This window comes from Punctularia strigosozonata (genome assembly GCF_000264995.1).
Source record: "Punctularia strigosozonata HHB-11173 SS5 unplaced genomic scaffold PUNSTscaffold_12, whole genome shotgun sequence".
In the NCBI taxonomy this organism is placed as follows: Eukaryota; Fungi; Basidiomycota; class Agaricomycetes; order Corticiales; family Punctulariaceae; genus Punctularia; species Punctularia strigosozonata.
In genome coordinates, this window is record NW_006767444.1 from 304,084 (window position 1) to 318,772 (window position 14,689).

The 14,689-nt window shown below is 52.7% G+C and overlaps 6 protein-coding genes across 6 annotated transcripts; 4 read left to right on the forward strand and 2 right to left on the reverse strand.

Annotated features, from left to right (window-relative positions):
• Positions 1-858: 858 nt before the first annotated feature.
• Positions 859-2,895, forward strand: PUNSTDRAFT_122180 (N-terminal nucleophile aminohydrolase). The gene is made up of 4 exons (XM_007386843.1): positions 859-968; positions 1,024-1,328; positions 1,377-2,767; positions 2,826-2,895. Exons 1-3 carry the CDS (start codon positions 882-884, stop codon positions 2,140-2,142), a joined length of 1,158 nt encoding a protein of 385 aa, XP_007386905.1. The 5' UTR covers positions 859-881; the 3' UTR covers positions 2,143-2,767; positions 2,826-2,895.
• A 1,038-nt stretch (positions 2,896-3,933) lies between these two features.
• On the reverse strand, positions 3,934-4,678 carry PUNSTDRAFT_145665 (uncharacterized protein; the record flags this gene model as incomplete). The annotated part of the gene is made up of 4 exons (XM_007386844.1): positions 3,934-4,198; positions 4,251-4,319; positions 4,372-4,498; positions 4,551-4,678. 4 exons carry the CDS (start codon positions 4,676-4,678, stop codon positions 4,151-4,153), a joined length of 372 nt encoding a protein of 123 aa, XP_007386906.1. The 3' UTR covers positions 3,934-4,150.
• A 2,594-nt stretch (positions 4,679-7,272) lies between these two features.
• Positions 7,273-8,116, forward strand: PUNSTDRAFT_137211 (phospholipid methyltransferase; the record flags this gene model as incomplete). Its single annotated transcript, XM_007386845.1, has 5 exons — positions 7,273-7,378; positions 7,447-7,552; positions 7,605-7,862; positions 7,916-7,990; positions 8,044-8,116. 5 exons carry the CDS (start codon positions 7,273-7,275, stop codon positions 8,114-8,116), a joined length of 618 nt encoding a protein of 205 aa, XP_007386907.1.
• Positions 8,117-8,375: 259 nt separating this feature from the next.
• Positions 8,376-9,992, reverse strand: PUNSTDRAFT_46587 (ABC1-domain-containing protein; the record flags this gene model as incomplete). Its single annotated transcript, XM_007386846.1, has 8 exons — positions 8,376-8,478; positions 8,537-8,727; positions 8,781-8,933; positions 8,997-9,104; positions 9,162-9,380; positions 9,436-9,705; positions 9,754-9,839; positions 9,902-9,992. 8 exons carry the CDS (start codon positions 9,990-9,992, stop codon positions 8,376-8,378), a joined length of 1,221 nt encoding a protein of 406 aa, XP_007386908.1.
• Positions 9,993-10,941: 949 nt separating this feature from the next.
• Positions 10,942-12,194, forward strand: PUNSTDRAFT_115667 (uncharacterized protein; the record flags this gene model as incomplete). The annotated part of the gene is made up of 5 exons (XM_007386847.1): positions 10,942-11,013; positions 11,096-11,137; positions 11,201-11,882; positions 11,967-12,118; positions 12,168-12,194. The coding sequence occupies 5 exons, from the start codon at positions 10,942-10,944 to the stop codon at positions 12,192-12,194; spliced, it is 975 nt and encodes a 324-aa protein (XP_007386909.1).
• Positions 12,195-12,542: 348 nt separating this feature from the next.
• PUNSTDRAFT_137214 (NAD dependent epimerase/dehydratase) lies at positions 12,543-13,654 on the forward strand (the record flags this gene model as incomplete). Its single annotated transcript, XM_007386848.1, has 5 exons — positions 12,543-12,582; positions 12,633-12,677; positions 12,738-13,139; positions 13,223-13,436; positions 13,495-13,654. The coding sequence occupies 5 exons, from the start codon at positions 12,543-12,545 to the stop codon at positions 13,652-13,654; spliced, it is 861 nt and encodes a 286-aa protein (XP_007386910.1).
• Positions 13,655-14,689: the final 1,035 nt, after the last annotated feature.

Below are 14,689 nucleotides of genomic sequence, written 5' to 3' on the forward strand. Positions count from 1 at the left end.
AAAAGCTTTCATTCCTGTGAACAAAGTGAAGCCGCAGACGACGTGTGGGAAAGGGGCCATCGTTCCGAGGATCCCGGGTTGCGAGAAAGGAACTCGGTGTTGTGATGGCACAAGAATGCAACCCCTTTGGGAGGGGGCTTACGTCGTCACAGGGCCGAACAGTTCTCTCACCAGCCGAGCCAGCGCTTCCTCGAGAAGTTCAGATGCTGCACCTCGAAGCCGTAGATTGGCCATCTGAGCGCGTGTCGCGGCCGTTGACGATCAACCATCCACACCACGACGTCTCGCGGTCTCCTTGGCCGATTATATTCAGAATGGCAATGCAAGCCCGAGATGACTCAACGCAGCGCGGTAGATTCGGTTTCGACGACCATAGCGAAGTTCTGGCAGATCATAGTCTTCATGCTTCTGTAGACTTCGAGATTCCCTGCGAAGAGCTGTGTACGTGGATAGACGGAACGGTTCTTGGCCTCGAGCGCTCCGATACTCACTCACTCGAAGGCCATGGTCATGGACGTTAGAACTGTTCACGATGCTCTTATGGGTGAAGATCGGCCATCAATTCGGCCGCAAAGAGCCGAACATGGCACATGACGTAGATCAGGGCAGACGCGGTCTTGGTCAACCAACTGCCTTGTCTCCTGGAGCTTCCACTCTACCAGCTCTCGATGCCACATCCTTTTCTTGTCCTGAAATTGAAAACATTGCGGCCTTGTCGACTCATAAAGAGCAATACTTGGACTAGAGAATCATCACTCGTCCAAAATTTGATACAGTGACGTCGCAGAACTCTGTTTGGAGACTCCATATATAAGATGGACATGCGGCGTGGCCCCGCTGTCTTCCCGTTCGACCGAACCACATCGATATAAGTTGCTAGCATGTGCAGATGGTTCGCATACATCTCCAACTCGGAGCCGTGTCTTCTGGAAGACGTTCTGATTCGCCCGGCCCATGCGATCACCAAGGTACGCAAAATAGCCTGAATGACCATGACATGCGATAACGTATCTCCACAAGTAGCAAGTTCACGACCATTACCTGCCATATCTGACGCACTACGAACCTGATGCTGACACCAAAGCCACGGAGAGGGAGATCGCGATGCGCAATAGGTTGTTCAACACCGATGGCTTGGTGCGCGCCATACCCGTTCTGAATGATAGATCACACTTGATAACAAGACCTAGGGCGTGGCATGGTATGTCGGAATCGTCTCTGATTCCCGGTTGGCCAATCTCATGCTTGTGCAGGTACACTACGGCACGATCGGAGTTCACAGACTCGGAGGGTCCAAGACCCGTTCAATATCGGATCGTTCGGGAACCGTACGCCTATCTGTCATGACAGAGATCCTCCCGCTCATCCAGAACTAGCATCACGGACCCCGTTTTCAAGTCTGTATGCGCCCAAACGTCCTCCCTGGCGGTGTTCGCGCATATACGCGCGGCGTCCGAGTTTGCCGTCGTCTCCGAGTTCAACAACCACCCCTTCGTGTTCGACGGTGCACAGACCTCGGCTGGTCGCTACGCGTTTATGCACAACGGCGAGGTCGCGCACTTCGCGTCCATCCGGCGCGAGGTGCTGGCGCATGTGTCCGAAGACGCGGAGCAGCGTATCAAGGGTTCGACCGACTCCGAACACCTCGCGGCGCTGTTCTTCACCTATCTCGCCGGCGAAAAGGGCGCGGCTGCCTGGGACGCCTCTCATTCGCTGGAGGAAGTAAAGGCGGCTCTCGAGAAGGCTGTCACGACCGTCATCTCGGTGCAACACCAAACACTGCCGAAGAAGGGCATAGAGTTCAACGCGTCGAGCCTGAACGTCGCCGTCACGGACGGGACGCAACTCCTGGCCATCCGATTCAGGAACCACCCCACGGAGCACCCGCCTTCCCTGTACTTCTCGACCAGAGCGGGAGTGACCTTGAACCGCAAGTATCCCGGTCATCCGGACGGAGCATCGCCTTCGATCCTGGCGAACATTCGAGCGGCGGAGGAACATGGAGAGCATGTAATTGTTGCGAGTGAGCCGACGACGTATCAAAAGGGCGATTGGCAACTGGTGCCAAAGAATCACTGCTTAATGGTCGGATCTGATATGCAGGTCGATTGTGTACCATTCAACGTCGACGCCACCTCTTAGAAACGTGCGGAGCGTTGCCGTCTGAGGTATCGGTTGTGGCCTATAGTGGACCTTTGTTGTCCAAGACTATTGCTACATAGCGCAGTGATGTACACGATTGATACATGCATTGTACAACTAGTCCACGAACTTGAATAAAGAAGACGGCACCGCCGTTTCGTACATGCACAACAAGGTACCTGTCAGCTCCAGCGCGATCGCAGATCGCGAGACAGAAACGCATCGCGGGTGATATCACGTCAGTTACGGTGGAGGATTGGAATGCCAGTGCATATGTAGCACGCCCTCTCGTCACCACAGCTGCAAGAACACGAGTCTTGTTCTTCGTCGTTTGTTTCCTCGTAAATGGCTAACATTACAAATGCGCGCCTCCCACCGCGACCGCGTGTTCCTCGGGCAGGGTGGCGCCCCTCCCTGTCAAAGAAAGATGGCGTCTTCTCAGTAGCGGATGTGTAATTTGGGGAAGAGACAGTACGCCCAGCGATGCTGGGCTCGGGCATAGATATTGAAGGCGGGGCTTCCATGGCAGGATCCGAGGCATCGGCTGCAGAGATGGTCGTCGAAGGCGTTGACACTGCTTCGTTTGCCGTTCTGAGGAGGCGTTGATTGTGTTCACGGGCTCGACCTATCCACACTCCGATTTGAAACAATTCAGCAGCAACTGCAAATACGAGAAAACCTACTCGGCTCCTGCGCACACTGCGCTTGCAGTGACCGCCTCTCCGCATCCACTTGAGCCATGGCGCTAGCACTCTATATGATGCGAGAGCGCGTTCAGGAAACTCCAGCGTTCCATGTCAATGAGTAGGACTTGGCACCTTCACGTTTGCCAGGTGGTGCCGTGCCTTGGATTTGATCGTCCGGGCAGCTGCCAACATTTTGAATGTTCCGAAAGGTCGTCTGCAGTCCTTCATAACTCGGTCTTGGTTGCATAATAGTCTACAGCTCATAAATTGGTTACGGTACTGACTATAGACCGGATCTGTACATACTCATTGGCGGCATCATAAAAGCTGGCTGCAACGACATTATCAATGCAATCGCGGTACTGCTTGAGTTCGTCGGTGGCCTCCTTGATTGCAACACGCGCTTTCTCAAGATGTACTTCCGGATTGAGACTTCTGTTGAGCTTGCGAGCTACATGCATTGCACCTGCCGCCATTTGAATAGCAGCACTAGCGGCGTCGGCCATGGAAGATGATACCAGAATTAGTACGTAGTATAGAGAAGGAGGTAGAGTAACCGGAGGCGCACTGCGTTATATAGCTCGCTGAAGATATCCATTTGCACCCAGACTTACACGTGGTTGCAAGACCCACGGGCGCTTAGTTCATGCTTATGGCACACGGGAACTGACCCTGGAACCCCTGGCGCACCCGGCAGTTGATATCCATCTCTTCAGGAGATTCATGCTTCCACCGCGCAACATGGTAGAACCTCATGGGATGTAAGCCTTGCGGGCGGAAATGAAACTTGGTATACGCGTCGCAAGGGTCGTCCGCGTGTATGCGCCAGTCCTGAGCAGCGATGAAACCCCAGTCTGGGAATAACTTCCATATCCGATGTTGGATCGTCCCAGAACATGGCCTAGAGAGGGCGAGGATGATTTCATCGGAGATCCGAAGGTCGACGACGTCAGGGTAAGACAAGATCGCAGCCTCATGGTCAAGCGTCGAATTCTAGTCCAACCCCAGCGTTTCGATACATGCGCACGAGCTCCGTCGACGTCTGGGATCAAGCGCCTGCTTATTACGTGCGCCACGGTGGCGTAGTACAAGTCGTTATGTAAGTATTACTCCTGCCCTACCCAAGATATTCTGCCCCGATCATATCGCTACAACTGTATCACACGATTCAACGATATCTGCCTGATCTTCTACACTACCGCCACGCCATCTTCAACCTTGGCCCGGTGGCTCCTGCTCCTCACTCGCGAATCATCAGAGTGATGACTGGTCACGAGCCCATAAGAGCCAGTTGCTGCTCAGGGTTCCCATCTTCAAGGCCATTACCTGCAATAGTCCGTTGCAGAAGCAGTATCGAGGGGTGCAGCGTGCTGTACACCCAGGTGAGATGATAAAACTCCTGTGAATGTCCGTTGAACTCACGCTACTAGGTTGGAAGACAGCACCGTTCGCGATACGCAATGCTAGTCTCCTTTCCTCGTCGCAATACATCTGGACATTTGCGAGTTAGTCGAGTCCCGTCATGCATGCCAGATCCCGGTACCTTCACGTTTTCCTGGAGTTCCGCTGCACGATTCTTGAACTTTAGCGTCTCGTTGTGAACCCAGATGGCCTTTAAAATCCCCGCCCCGCTGATTTCTTTCGTCAACTTGTCATGTTCTGCTTGAAGACTGAAATCATGGCGTCAGATACCATCTCAGCCAGCCAAGTCACTCGACACACCTATCTGCGTCGGCAATATATCTCCGGAGGATATCCGGGTTGTTGGGATTTGTTAAGCGCTCAAGCTCGTCGAAGATGTCTCGCAACAGCTCCATCCCTGTCTGAAGATTCCGTTTCAATGCCTCCATGAGTGATGCCAGTGGTGTGGTATCGGGGAAAGCAATAGGTACGGTAAGCTTGACATGCGAGACGCATTATATATGAGGCTAAGATCTGTGCAGTTCAGCTCTGTGAACACACAGCTTGCGAAGCGCTATTGCGCAGACAATGGCGTCGTACTGCCGATAGCCACCGCCATGTCGACTAGCTCGGACGTCACCGGGCAAGCCGGCGCCGCTCGCATCGACAAAGAGGATCTTATTTGCCATAGTCGCTCGTAAACGACGGCCCCGAACCGGGTGCGTAGGGCGATCCGCCGGAGAGACACAGCATCACGGTTTGCAACGTTTCGCGACGTGAGCATGAGAGGACATGCGGGCCCTCGACAGACAGCAATGCGATCCGGGCTGTCGCGTACAAAATGGTCATGTCCCGATCCTGTGCAAGTCTTGAACCGTTGACAGGACGCTAACAGCCTCGCCGTGATGGCGCAGTAAATTTCACTTCACCATGCCGCGGGTGATTCCGAACGCCGAGAACTAACGATGTTCTCGATGCGCACGTTTCGGCCCAATGTGGCACGGCAAGGTTTTGCACCGGTAAGCGCCCGCAACGTGAACTCGTGTTGTGACTCATGGCGATATAGAAGCTTGAAGGAAGCATCCCATTGAACGCGGGTTCACACAGCCAAAGTGCTTTATCGCAGCAGGCTACCCGCACTTCTATCGGAAGTACAAGCCTGTCTCATGGTCGGCCTGCCCGTAGAGCAAGGTTTTGATGCGGGGATAAGGAGTGTTGCGGGTGTCCGCAATTCTCTCCCATGGCATGCTCTGTGGAGCCACGATAATCACCGTCCGGTTCTCAAGTCCAGTTCGCGTGAACTGTGCGGGTTTAGAGACGCGCGGATCGTACAAGTGGCATATAACTGAATCGAGAATGTTCGGTAGTTTATGCAGGGTAATATGTCAGTGTTGGAAATCATCAACGCGCCCCATTCCCATGATGGCACCAAAGTAATTCGATTGGGGGACCTAACCCTCAGTCTCCGATAATTCGAGCTTCGCACAATTTGTCGCGCTAGCGGCCACATTCTCCACATTCGCATCGGCCTCTGGTAGACTGGCCAACGTTGTCGAACTCGATTGTGCGATGCGCGTGAGCGGGGAATTGCGAATGTCGCCCCTGCCGTTCATATTGGGGGTCGACTGCGCCGTCACACCTGGACGCCCGCCGTAGGGCGAGGCGAATGAGCCACTGGTATGCGGCGGCGCTTGACGGCAGATTAAAAGAGGAAAAAACAGTATCGAGTGGGTACATACGCGGAGAAGAGCTGCCGCCTTGTTGGGGAGCTACATGCAGAGGTGTCCCTGTGATTTGGACCAGCGAAAAAGCCAGTGTATGCAGCTCACCTCGCTCCCGAAGAGCATTCATCATCACCACATGACTCGCTGTCTTTTGTTCGAAGATTATTGCCATTATTGCTGCGTTACTTGAACAGCACAAACGACAACACCCACATACACCTGGCGGAAATACTCCTGTGCCTTGTGTTCATATTCTCGGGAAGCCGGTCTTGCAAGCCATTGGCCCAAGAACCGTTTCGACCTCTTCGACACCGTTTGGTGAAGCTCCGCAAGCCTGTCATCACAAAGACTGAGCCGTGTAGTTAGCCAGTAGCGGAACGCAAGAGATGGCTCTGACTTGTCCGCCTGGTCGAGGAATTGATGGACCGATTGGCGATCCATGTAGGGGTTGCACCTCTCCAACTCCTCGGTGGCATTCTTCGCCTCTTTAAGACCCCTTGCGAGTCGGGCGCGTGGGCTGGAGCCATTATAGGGGAAGGCGTTTGTGCGAGCTGGGGGAGAAACCGGAGTATGTTCACTGGAGCTAGTCATCATGTGGTTATTGGACGACGTGCCGCTGTGAACTGGGACAGTTTATATGGTTCACCTTAAGGTTTGGAGCGATTGTGAGTATTTCCGGACCCGACTTCTCGGCGTACAGATTGAACGCAAAGCGTTGTACAGAGTTAGTCCGCATTGCCCTCATTGTCATGCGGACGTTCGCGAATCATTGGTACTCACGACATTTGATCTACGATAGTACACATGTACGTCGCGGGGTGTTCCCTGAAGCCATTCACTCTTCTGCGCAGTTGAAAATGGCGCGTTATCGATCGCACAATATAAGTTATCCCTGCGATGTCCGAGGTTTCACAGTCACAACCAAAGAGCCAAGAAACAACGAGCTGTCGAAAGATAGACATGCTCCTTTTCTCAGCCAGAAGCACGTACGTGATAAGAACACCAAAGGCAGTAATGCGGACAACTGGTGGAGACAACGAGCCGAATCACCAGAGTTCATGCAGCTCCGGATCTTCCGCCCTCAAGTGATGACTGCAGCACTATACCCGCCCATGTCAGGAGGGATATGCAGACTCCATAGAGATGGCCAGTAGCTGAAAGGAGACAGAATTGGATACATGCAAGCCAGCGAAGTATGGGGATATCGAAGCAAAGGTGTTAACGGGGTGTGAAAGCAGCATACAATTCGCCACGTGATATTGATATTCTTATCCTGGTCCATTAAGTTTTGTCAGTGACGTCGACCAGCGAGCTTAAGGATGGATACACTGTCTTCTATCATCGACACTTCCAAGCGGTCTCTACTCGTCTCAATTTTAACTATAGCATTCAATCCGACGGCGTGGAATATCATCGCGCGAAATGGTGAGGCTTCGCGAGATCTGAAGGCGGATTGAGCTGCCAGCTCACAAGAATTGCACTGCTCTGCGCAGAGTTCCATAACAAGACCATAACGCGAATTTTTGGGGGCAACGCACGATACGGATGCTACTTCCTTGCTTTGTGCATATTCACCGCCGGGATACTGCGGGACCACTTGTATGTATGCCATCATACCTGGCTATATGGCACCGGTTGACCATTTATGTAGGTACCAGAAAGCGCTCTTCGAACAACCTCGGGTCAAAATACTTCCTGAGCCGCTGGACACCGTGATTCCAACCGCACTGTTCGCCCTCGGCCAGACGTTCGTAATTACATCGACATGGGCGCTGGGAATAACCGGAACATTCCTCGGGGACTACTTCGGCATTCTCATGGACCACCGCGTCGAGGGCTTCCCGTTTAACGTACTCCGTGACCCGATGTATGTTGGTAGCACCATGTGCTTCGCCGCAACGGCTTTGTGGTATGTTTCGCCCTTCCGCCACGAGGATAAATCGCTGACGAAGAGTTGTCCAGGATGGAACGCCCGGCCGGACTACTGATCACTGTGTACGTGTATATCGTATACCTCATTGCGCTTCGATTTGAAGGGTGTGTACTGTATACCACTCTCCTAAGCAGCGGTCTAATCAAAACCTTGATAGACCGTTCACGGACATGATCTACTCTCAACGTGTCACCAAGAAGGAGGCTGATGAATCAAAGAAAGAGCTCTGAAGATCCCGATTGCTACGGCCTTGAGCCCACTTGCTACAAAGAATGACGAACGACGCTTCAACGCTTCTTAGACGGCCTGCTCAACGAACCTTTGTTACATCCATGGTTCCCTACCTTACATTATACAATACTGGAGGCTTCAACGCCCATTTTGTAGCATATGCACCTCGATCTAGTGGGCCACTCATAGGCAATGATTCCACAAGGAATCGTACTCTAACATCGAATCCGTTTCTCGTATCAAGTTCCACTACAAGAGTTAGGAAGTGAACTGATATCCATTCGTCACCGCGTCCCAGAGCGCCTTGCAGTCGACAGTCGCACTCAACCTTGAAGCTAGGAGGAAGGCCCCGCTCAGTTTACTGAACGGCCATTCGTCACTTTGTTTCAGAACAGGGGAAGCATATGCGATGAGCGTACCGATTGAGGCTGTATGTTTCTCTTGGTGGAGGCGTCAAGCGATTCTGGATCATAACCGGAATTTGCGCGCGGATCTCCTTAGTGATCTCTGCCCAGTGCGAACCAGGTCCGAATGAAAAAGGTTGCAGCGTGGAAGCCTTGAAGGGCGTCGCGAGGAGCTGCATGGAGTGCACATGTGCGTCCAGCATGACCTGGTTGTGGATCGTCAGTGAGCCAGCATGCAAGTACGAGAAGTTATCGCTACCTCGTTCTCCTCGCCGGTGAGGTAGCCCAACTTAAGACTCCACTCGATGCACGCTTCCCTGTCCTCGGTAGCGGCTGCTTGCAAGAGATGAAGCCATCGATCTATGAACTCTTTGCTGTACTCGCGCGTCGCTCCGAAGTCGACCAACTCGATCTGCGAAGCGCAACAGTTCAAGTACGATGCAACGATCGAGAGGAGAACGAGAGGATGGCCTACCTGCCGGGTCTCCTTGTTCCATAGGAAGTTGGTCCAATTCGGGTCCGTTTGCATCACGCGGAAGGTGAACAGCTCCTTCAGGCACAGCTCGATTATCCTCGCCGCAATCTGCAACCGTGAACGCGTCATTGTCACTATCGACCACGACATAAGTACGGCACCCACATAATCCCTATCTTTCTGCGTCAGCTTGTCAACAATGTTGCCGCCGACGCTTTGTCCCCGGACCCTTTCCATCACCAAGACCTCATCTGTGCTGCCGTCCCATACCCACGGCACCTTGTAGCGAGCATCATTTCCGAGGAACTCGGGCGAGCCAAACAGCCTGAGGAAGTGGGCTTCACGAGTGTACCTTGTCTCGTCGAACAGTTCGTGCTTCATCACCTGTCCGCAGTATTAGCCTCCCTCGAAATTGCTATGCAAATAGAACAGCGTGCACCTCAATGGTGCGATCCAAAAATAGACCTTTGGGCAGCAAACCACCGGCGTTCAACATCATCTTGACGTATCCAAGGTCGCTGGCTACGGACGCTCCAACGTTGGGATATTGGACTTTGACGGCTACTTCCTCCTCGCGACCGGTAGGAGAAGAGGAGGCTGAGAGGGTGGCCATATGGACTTGACCGATTGAGGCTGCAGCGAAAGGAATGCGAGTGAATGAGGCAAAATGGGTGTTCCAGTTGGAGCCCAGGGAAGAGGACATGACTTGCTGGCGATCGAGAATCAGCGAGGTGGATAGGAGACCCCAAATACGTACCTCCAGTTGCCAGTCAGGCATATAATGAGCACCGTCCTGGACTCGACGGAAAATCTCTTCAACTTGAGGTGGAAGAAGATGCGTGTCTGTGGGTGTATTTGTCTTCGGTCATCTCGCGTATATGTGCGGTATATAGGGCGGGAAGGACCTTGAATACTGAGGAATTGCCCGATCTTCAGTGCTGCACCCCGCATCTGACTCAGTTTTGACACGAGTCGGGTAACGTTGGCCTCAGTCATGAGGAGGTTCCCACTGTGCCCTTGGTCGCTGCCGGATGCGGTTCGCCGAAGGAACTCGGATGCAGCTCCATATCCGAGCGAAGTTGCCAGACCTGCGCATTGCTCAGTCTCATATACGAAGTATGGTGACTTCACTGTGTCCATACCTCCATAATGGAAAAGACGTCCAAGCCGGGACGAAGGTACCGAGGAAGATTGGAGATGGCGAGGCGTCGTTGTTATAGGATCGGACCAAGGAAGTCCATTTGCCTGCAACAGGAAAAAATGAGCGTGCACTCCTCCCAGCAGGTCCAATTGAACCTACTCTTACGGTTCTTAAAGCTGGGTCTGGCTCGCTCGAAGCTACCGCCGGCAAAGGAGCGGCGTCGGAAGGTACGAACGGGGCGTTCCCGGGAGATGTGACGTCCGTAGCTTCTGTAGACTCCATTCTCCTGTCTTTTTGAGGTTTTGATGCTACGGAAGCCTCTCCGTTCTGAGGAGTTACATCGCGAGGAATGCGGCGGATGGCGGCCTCTGCCTCTAAATCCTCGTCCTCAGAGTCTCGTCGACTTGTGCGCTGTGCTGATCCATGGCGTTTCGTGGGTGTAAATTGGCTGGACCGAAGACGCGTAAAGAGTGTCGAATTATTAGCAGCAGCGTGAATAACGCATCGCGCGTTGAGGAGCGGACCAGGAGGCATAGAACGCGTTCAGGGGCGCTTCGGTGAAGTCGAACGCGACTGTGATGGCGCACGGTCAAACCGCGTTCGTTTCTGCCACGACCTCTCCGCTGTCTCCGAATCAACTGGCTGCTTAGCATATACTCAAGTTTTCACGCATATACCCTCACCTTCCATCCTACGCCGGAGGTCATTAGCTGGTTTCGCAAGAATGCAATCAAACCCTAGACGGCATCTCACGAAGTACATGATACAAAGGTTGGTCTGGTGTACCCATGCAAGGCGTGCTGGATGACCAGACTGTGTAGTTCCGATGTAATATCCGACTTACGTATCAATGTACAAGAAGAACGCTCAGGGGCGGTTATATGGTACAAGGTAAGTAAGCCGTAGCATTCGATTCGTCATGGGCCATGTAGAACTCATTGGGATGTTCCTACGTAAGGAAAGGTTCCTATCCGACACTGAAATAGTGGAGAATGTTTACGTGCGTTGTCCGTTACACTGAGCTCCATCTCTTACCTGTTACCTCTAACTCGTTATGTTGTAGGATAACGCAACCTCGACTCTGTTGTGGACTATACACCGCCCGAAACGCGGCTGGTACACCCGCATCCGCTCGCCGTCTTTTCCGCCTAATGTCTTTATCCCATTACTTCCCATCCCGCGCACGTCTCCCTACTTCGTCGACACGGCGCTTACCGTGGCTTGTCGCACGAACAGGCCATCACCATCCTCTCCGCTCTCTCCTATCTTGTCCCCTACGGCGATGTCGCCAGCCATGACCCCGAAGGTTTCAATGGACAGCCAGCAATCATCACACTCATACCCTCCGACGCCACCGGCAATGGCCACACCGGACATCTCCGTCAGCCCGCCGTCTCCTGAGCAAGTCAAAGCCAAACTTGCCTCCCTGGGCTCCGCTTCTGCATCATCATCATCATCCACGAATGGTGGTGACCTCGCCGGTGTGTCAAACGGACCATCTTCCCGCCGTATCTCTCGACGAACATCCTCTCGGCCAGCACCGGCAGCGAACACGCAGATAACTCAGTTTCTTCTGGCACCGGAGGGTAGTACCGCCCATTTGTCTGCATCACCTCCACCTGCGTCATGGTGGTCTCGAGTCTGGTCGTTAGTTGCCAGCAATGCACCCTCAAACTCACTCTCCTTCTCGCTCACCCCTCTCCCGCCTCTCCAAGTCGCTCCCATTCCCTCATCTGTCGCTCTTAGTTCTCCCTCGTTTTCATCGCCCACTCTACCTCAACAACCTCTACGACCGCAACCTCAAACTCAAGAATTACCCGAACCATTAGTCACATTGACGGATCTGACGCCGACATTGACGGTATATCGGTTCAGTGGACTTCTTGCTATCGACGAGGCGGGGGTGAAGGAACTGGGTGTGGAAACCAGCTTCTGGGTTGCGGTCTCGCTGGCGTATATCGACTTCCTAGGAGAAAGAGAGGTGTGTGATGAGGAATTTCTGTATGACTTTCCTGATGATTCTCCTGCAGAGCTACCTTGCTGCGCTGGCAGATTGAAATTTGTATATCGTCCTGCGGGAGTCGAGCACCGGCTGGTCCGCATTGCGCGCTCGGTAAATGTCAACCTTTTTCTGCATCTTGGTGATTGTACCAAGCGGGGCAGGACATGTCTGCTTCTTTTGTAATCGCCGTATGTCTATGATATATGTGAGCTACCGTCTGTGACGGAGGAACTCAAAGAGTCGCTCTGAGGGAGAGACTGGGTCAGCTTCGGAGATCGCCGGTGCTCTTAGATTAGATTGTGGAAGTGCCTCGATGCGCAGTACTGAATTGACTCATAGATTTTTACCTGGTCTTTGAACTTCATCCACCACAATACCGCGCAACATAAGCCCGTAGTAAGTCATGGACTTGGGCTTGAAGGACGTGCACGTGTTGGTTACAGGTCGTGTCGATGATTTCATCCTTGATGTTTACCACTGACGAACCTGATAGGTGCGAGCGGCGGTATAGGCCTCGAGACGACAAAACTATTCCTTGGTGAAACTACCATGCAACGTTTTTCGCATTGAGTTCTCTCTTATCGCAAACGAACTGCAGATCAAGGAGCGCGGGTCACAGCGCATTACAACTCCAATGCAATAACTCTCGAACCCCTGCTCGATGCGTATTCTCCACGCATCGCTGCTGAACAGGCGAATTTAACCTCCGAGTCCGACGTTGCTCGACTGATCAATGATGCATCCATTCGCTACGGACCTGTTCAAGTTCTCGTCGTCAACCACGCCATATACGTCTCTCAGTCCGTGCCAATGAAGGATATGACGCTCGAGCAGTGGAACAGGACTATAAGTGCCAACCTCACGTCAAGTTTCCTGATTCTGCGAGAGTACTTACGTACTCTTGACGCGGCCAGCGATGAAGTCAAGGAACAGGCGTCAGTGATTCTCATTGGTAGTACTGCTGGAAAATATGGCGAGGCCGAGCACGCCGACTACGCAGGTCAGTAATCTGCGCACATCCCAAGATCACATCTCGATATGCTCGATTGACGATGGTACCGTCTCAAATTGGAAGCATCGAAGAGTGGTGGGAAACTTCCTTCTGCTCCGGCGTCGTGCTCGGTCGCGATGATATTTTTACAGCGATGATGTATGGCCTCACGCTTTCGCTCAAGAACGAGATCGTGAAGATCGCACCTCGAGCACGGGTTAACACCGTAGCTCCTGGCTGGGTCAGAACTCCCATGGCCGAAGAAGCACTGAAAGACGGTAGTGTTGTCTATCGTGCTCTCGCTACGTCAGTTCAGACCATACATTGCCTATCTATGCACCTGCTTATCTTCACATATACCTAGGACACCGTTGAAGAAAGTCGCCATGCCCCGAGACGTAGCCAATCACATCGTCATATTATCGTCCAATACTATCTCGGGCCATATCACGGGCCAGGTGGTTATGGTTGAAGGGGGGATGGAGGGGCGCTTGCTCAATTTGCGTGAAGAAGTGTCGCTGTAACTATAATCACCGCGCGATCTTGATGACGCTAAATGGAGGGCCCGACGAGCTTCTGAGAGAAAAACCCACGCTGATACCAAGCGACTTTACGTATGATATGCTGGTTGTGTATTGGAACATCGTATGTGCATGTTAATACTTACTGTGTGGAAACTGATGGAAGCGATTTGGAGCATACCCCTACGCGATCCTGCGCATGCATGTTGTTCGGTAGGTCAATAAAGCACACAATGGGATAGCATAGCGGCTCCGACGTCGTCCGTCGCGTCATAGACGGGCTTCGTAGGCGTATCACGCTACTTCGCTCGCAGCAGGAGCCGAAAACGGGTACCCATCTGGCGCTTGGGATTTATTGTGATATATCAAACGCAGAACCCTCAAAAAATTGTCCCAAACACTCACTGAAAATAACTGGCTTGGGAATTGTGTAGCACTCGCTGTACAACGTGGGACTCGAAGACCTGCTCCATTCGTCGCTCTCTGTAGCTGAAAATTATATCAAACACGCCTCTTAGCATGTTGGGTGAGTTTACCTCCTAGCAGATGGGTGCACGGACTACCGCTAGTACCTATAAAACAACATGCAGATGAACACCATAATCGGCGGTGAAGCTGTTGAGATTAACATACCACATTGCGGACAGTCGTAGTAGTTTTCATGCATGTATCCTTCGGGGTGTTATTTCAACCACCCAAGTTTTAAAAAATGTTGCCGCCTTACCACCGAGGGCCTCATGCGTCAGAGGCCGTTCTTCTGAGGGAATAATTCAGGACTCGGTGAATGTGATACACGGAGAACTCTCACCATAGATGGCAGGACCCGCGGACATCACGCGTCGCTGAGACAGCAAGACTTGCCCTCCTTCGTCGAGGATGCTATCAGGTGTCTGCATCATCGCTTCGCTCATGATGGGAGCGTAATTCGGGTAGGAGTTGCCTCTCCGGCGTAAATTCCTGTGGTGAAGATCATTCCTCCGGGCCGCATTCGATGTTACCTATTTTATGACAATCAAAATCGACAATATCACATACGAC

Excerpts from the sequence above, each read along its gene's own strand:
- PUNSTDRAFT_122180 (XM_007386843.1), top strand. The coding sequence starts at position 882 with ATGTGCAGATGGTTCGCATACATCTCCAACTCGGAGCCGTGTCTTCTG. Across the intron at positions 969-1,023 it reads CGGCCCATGCGATCACCAAG|CAAGTTCACGACCATTACCT; the intron begins GTACGCAAAATA and ends CTCCACAAGTAG. Across the intron at positions 1,329-1,376 it reads TATCGGATCGTTCGGGAACC|CATCACGGACCCCGTTTTCA; the intron begins GTACGCCTATCT and ends ATCCAGAACTAG.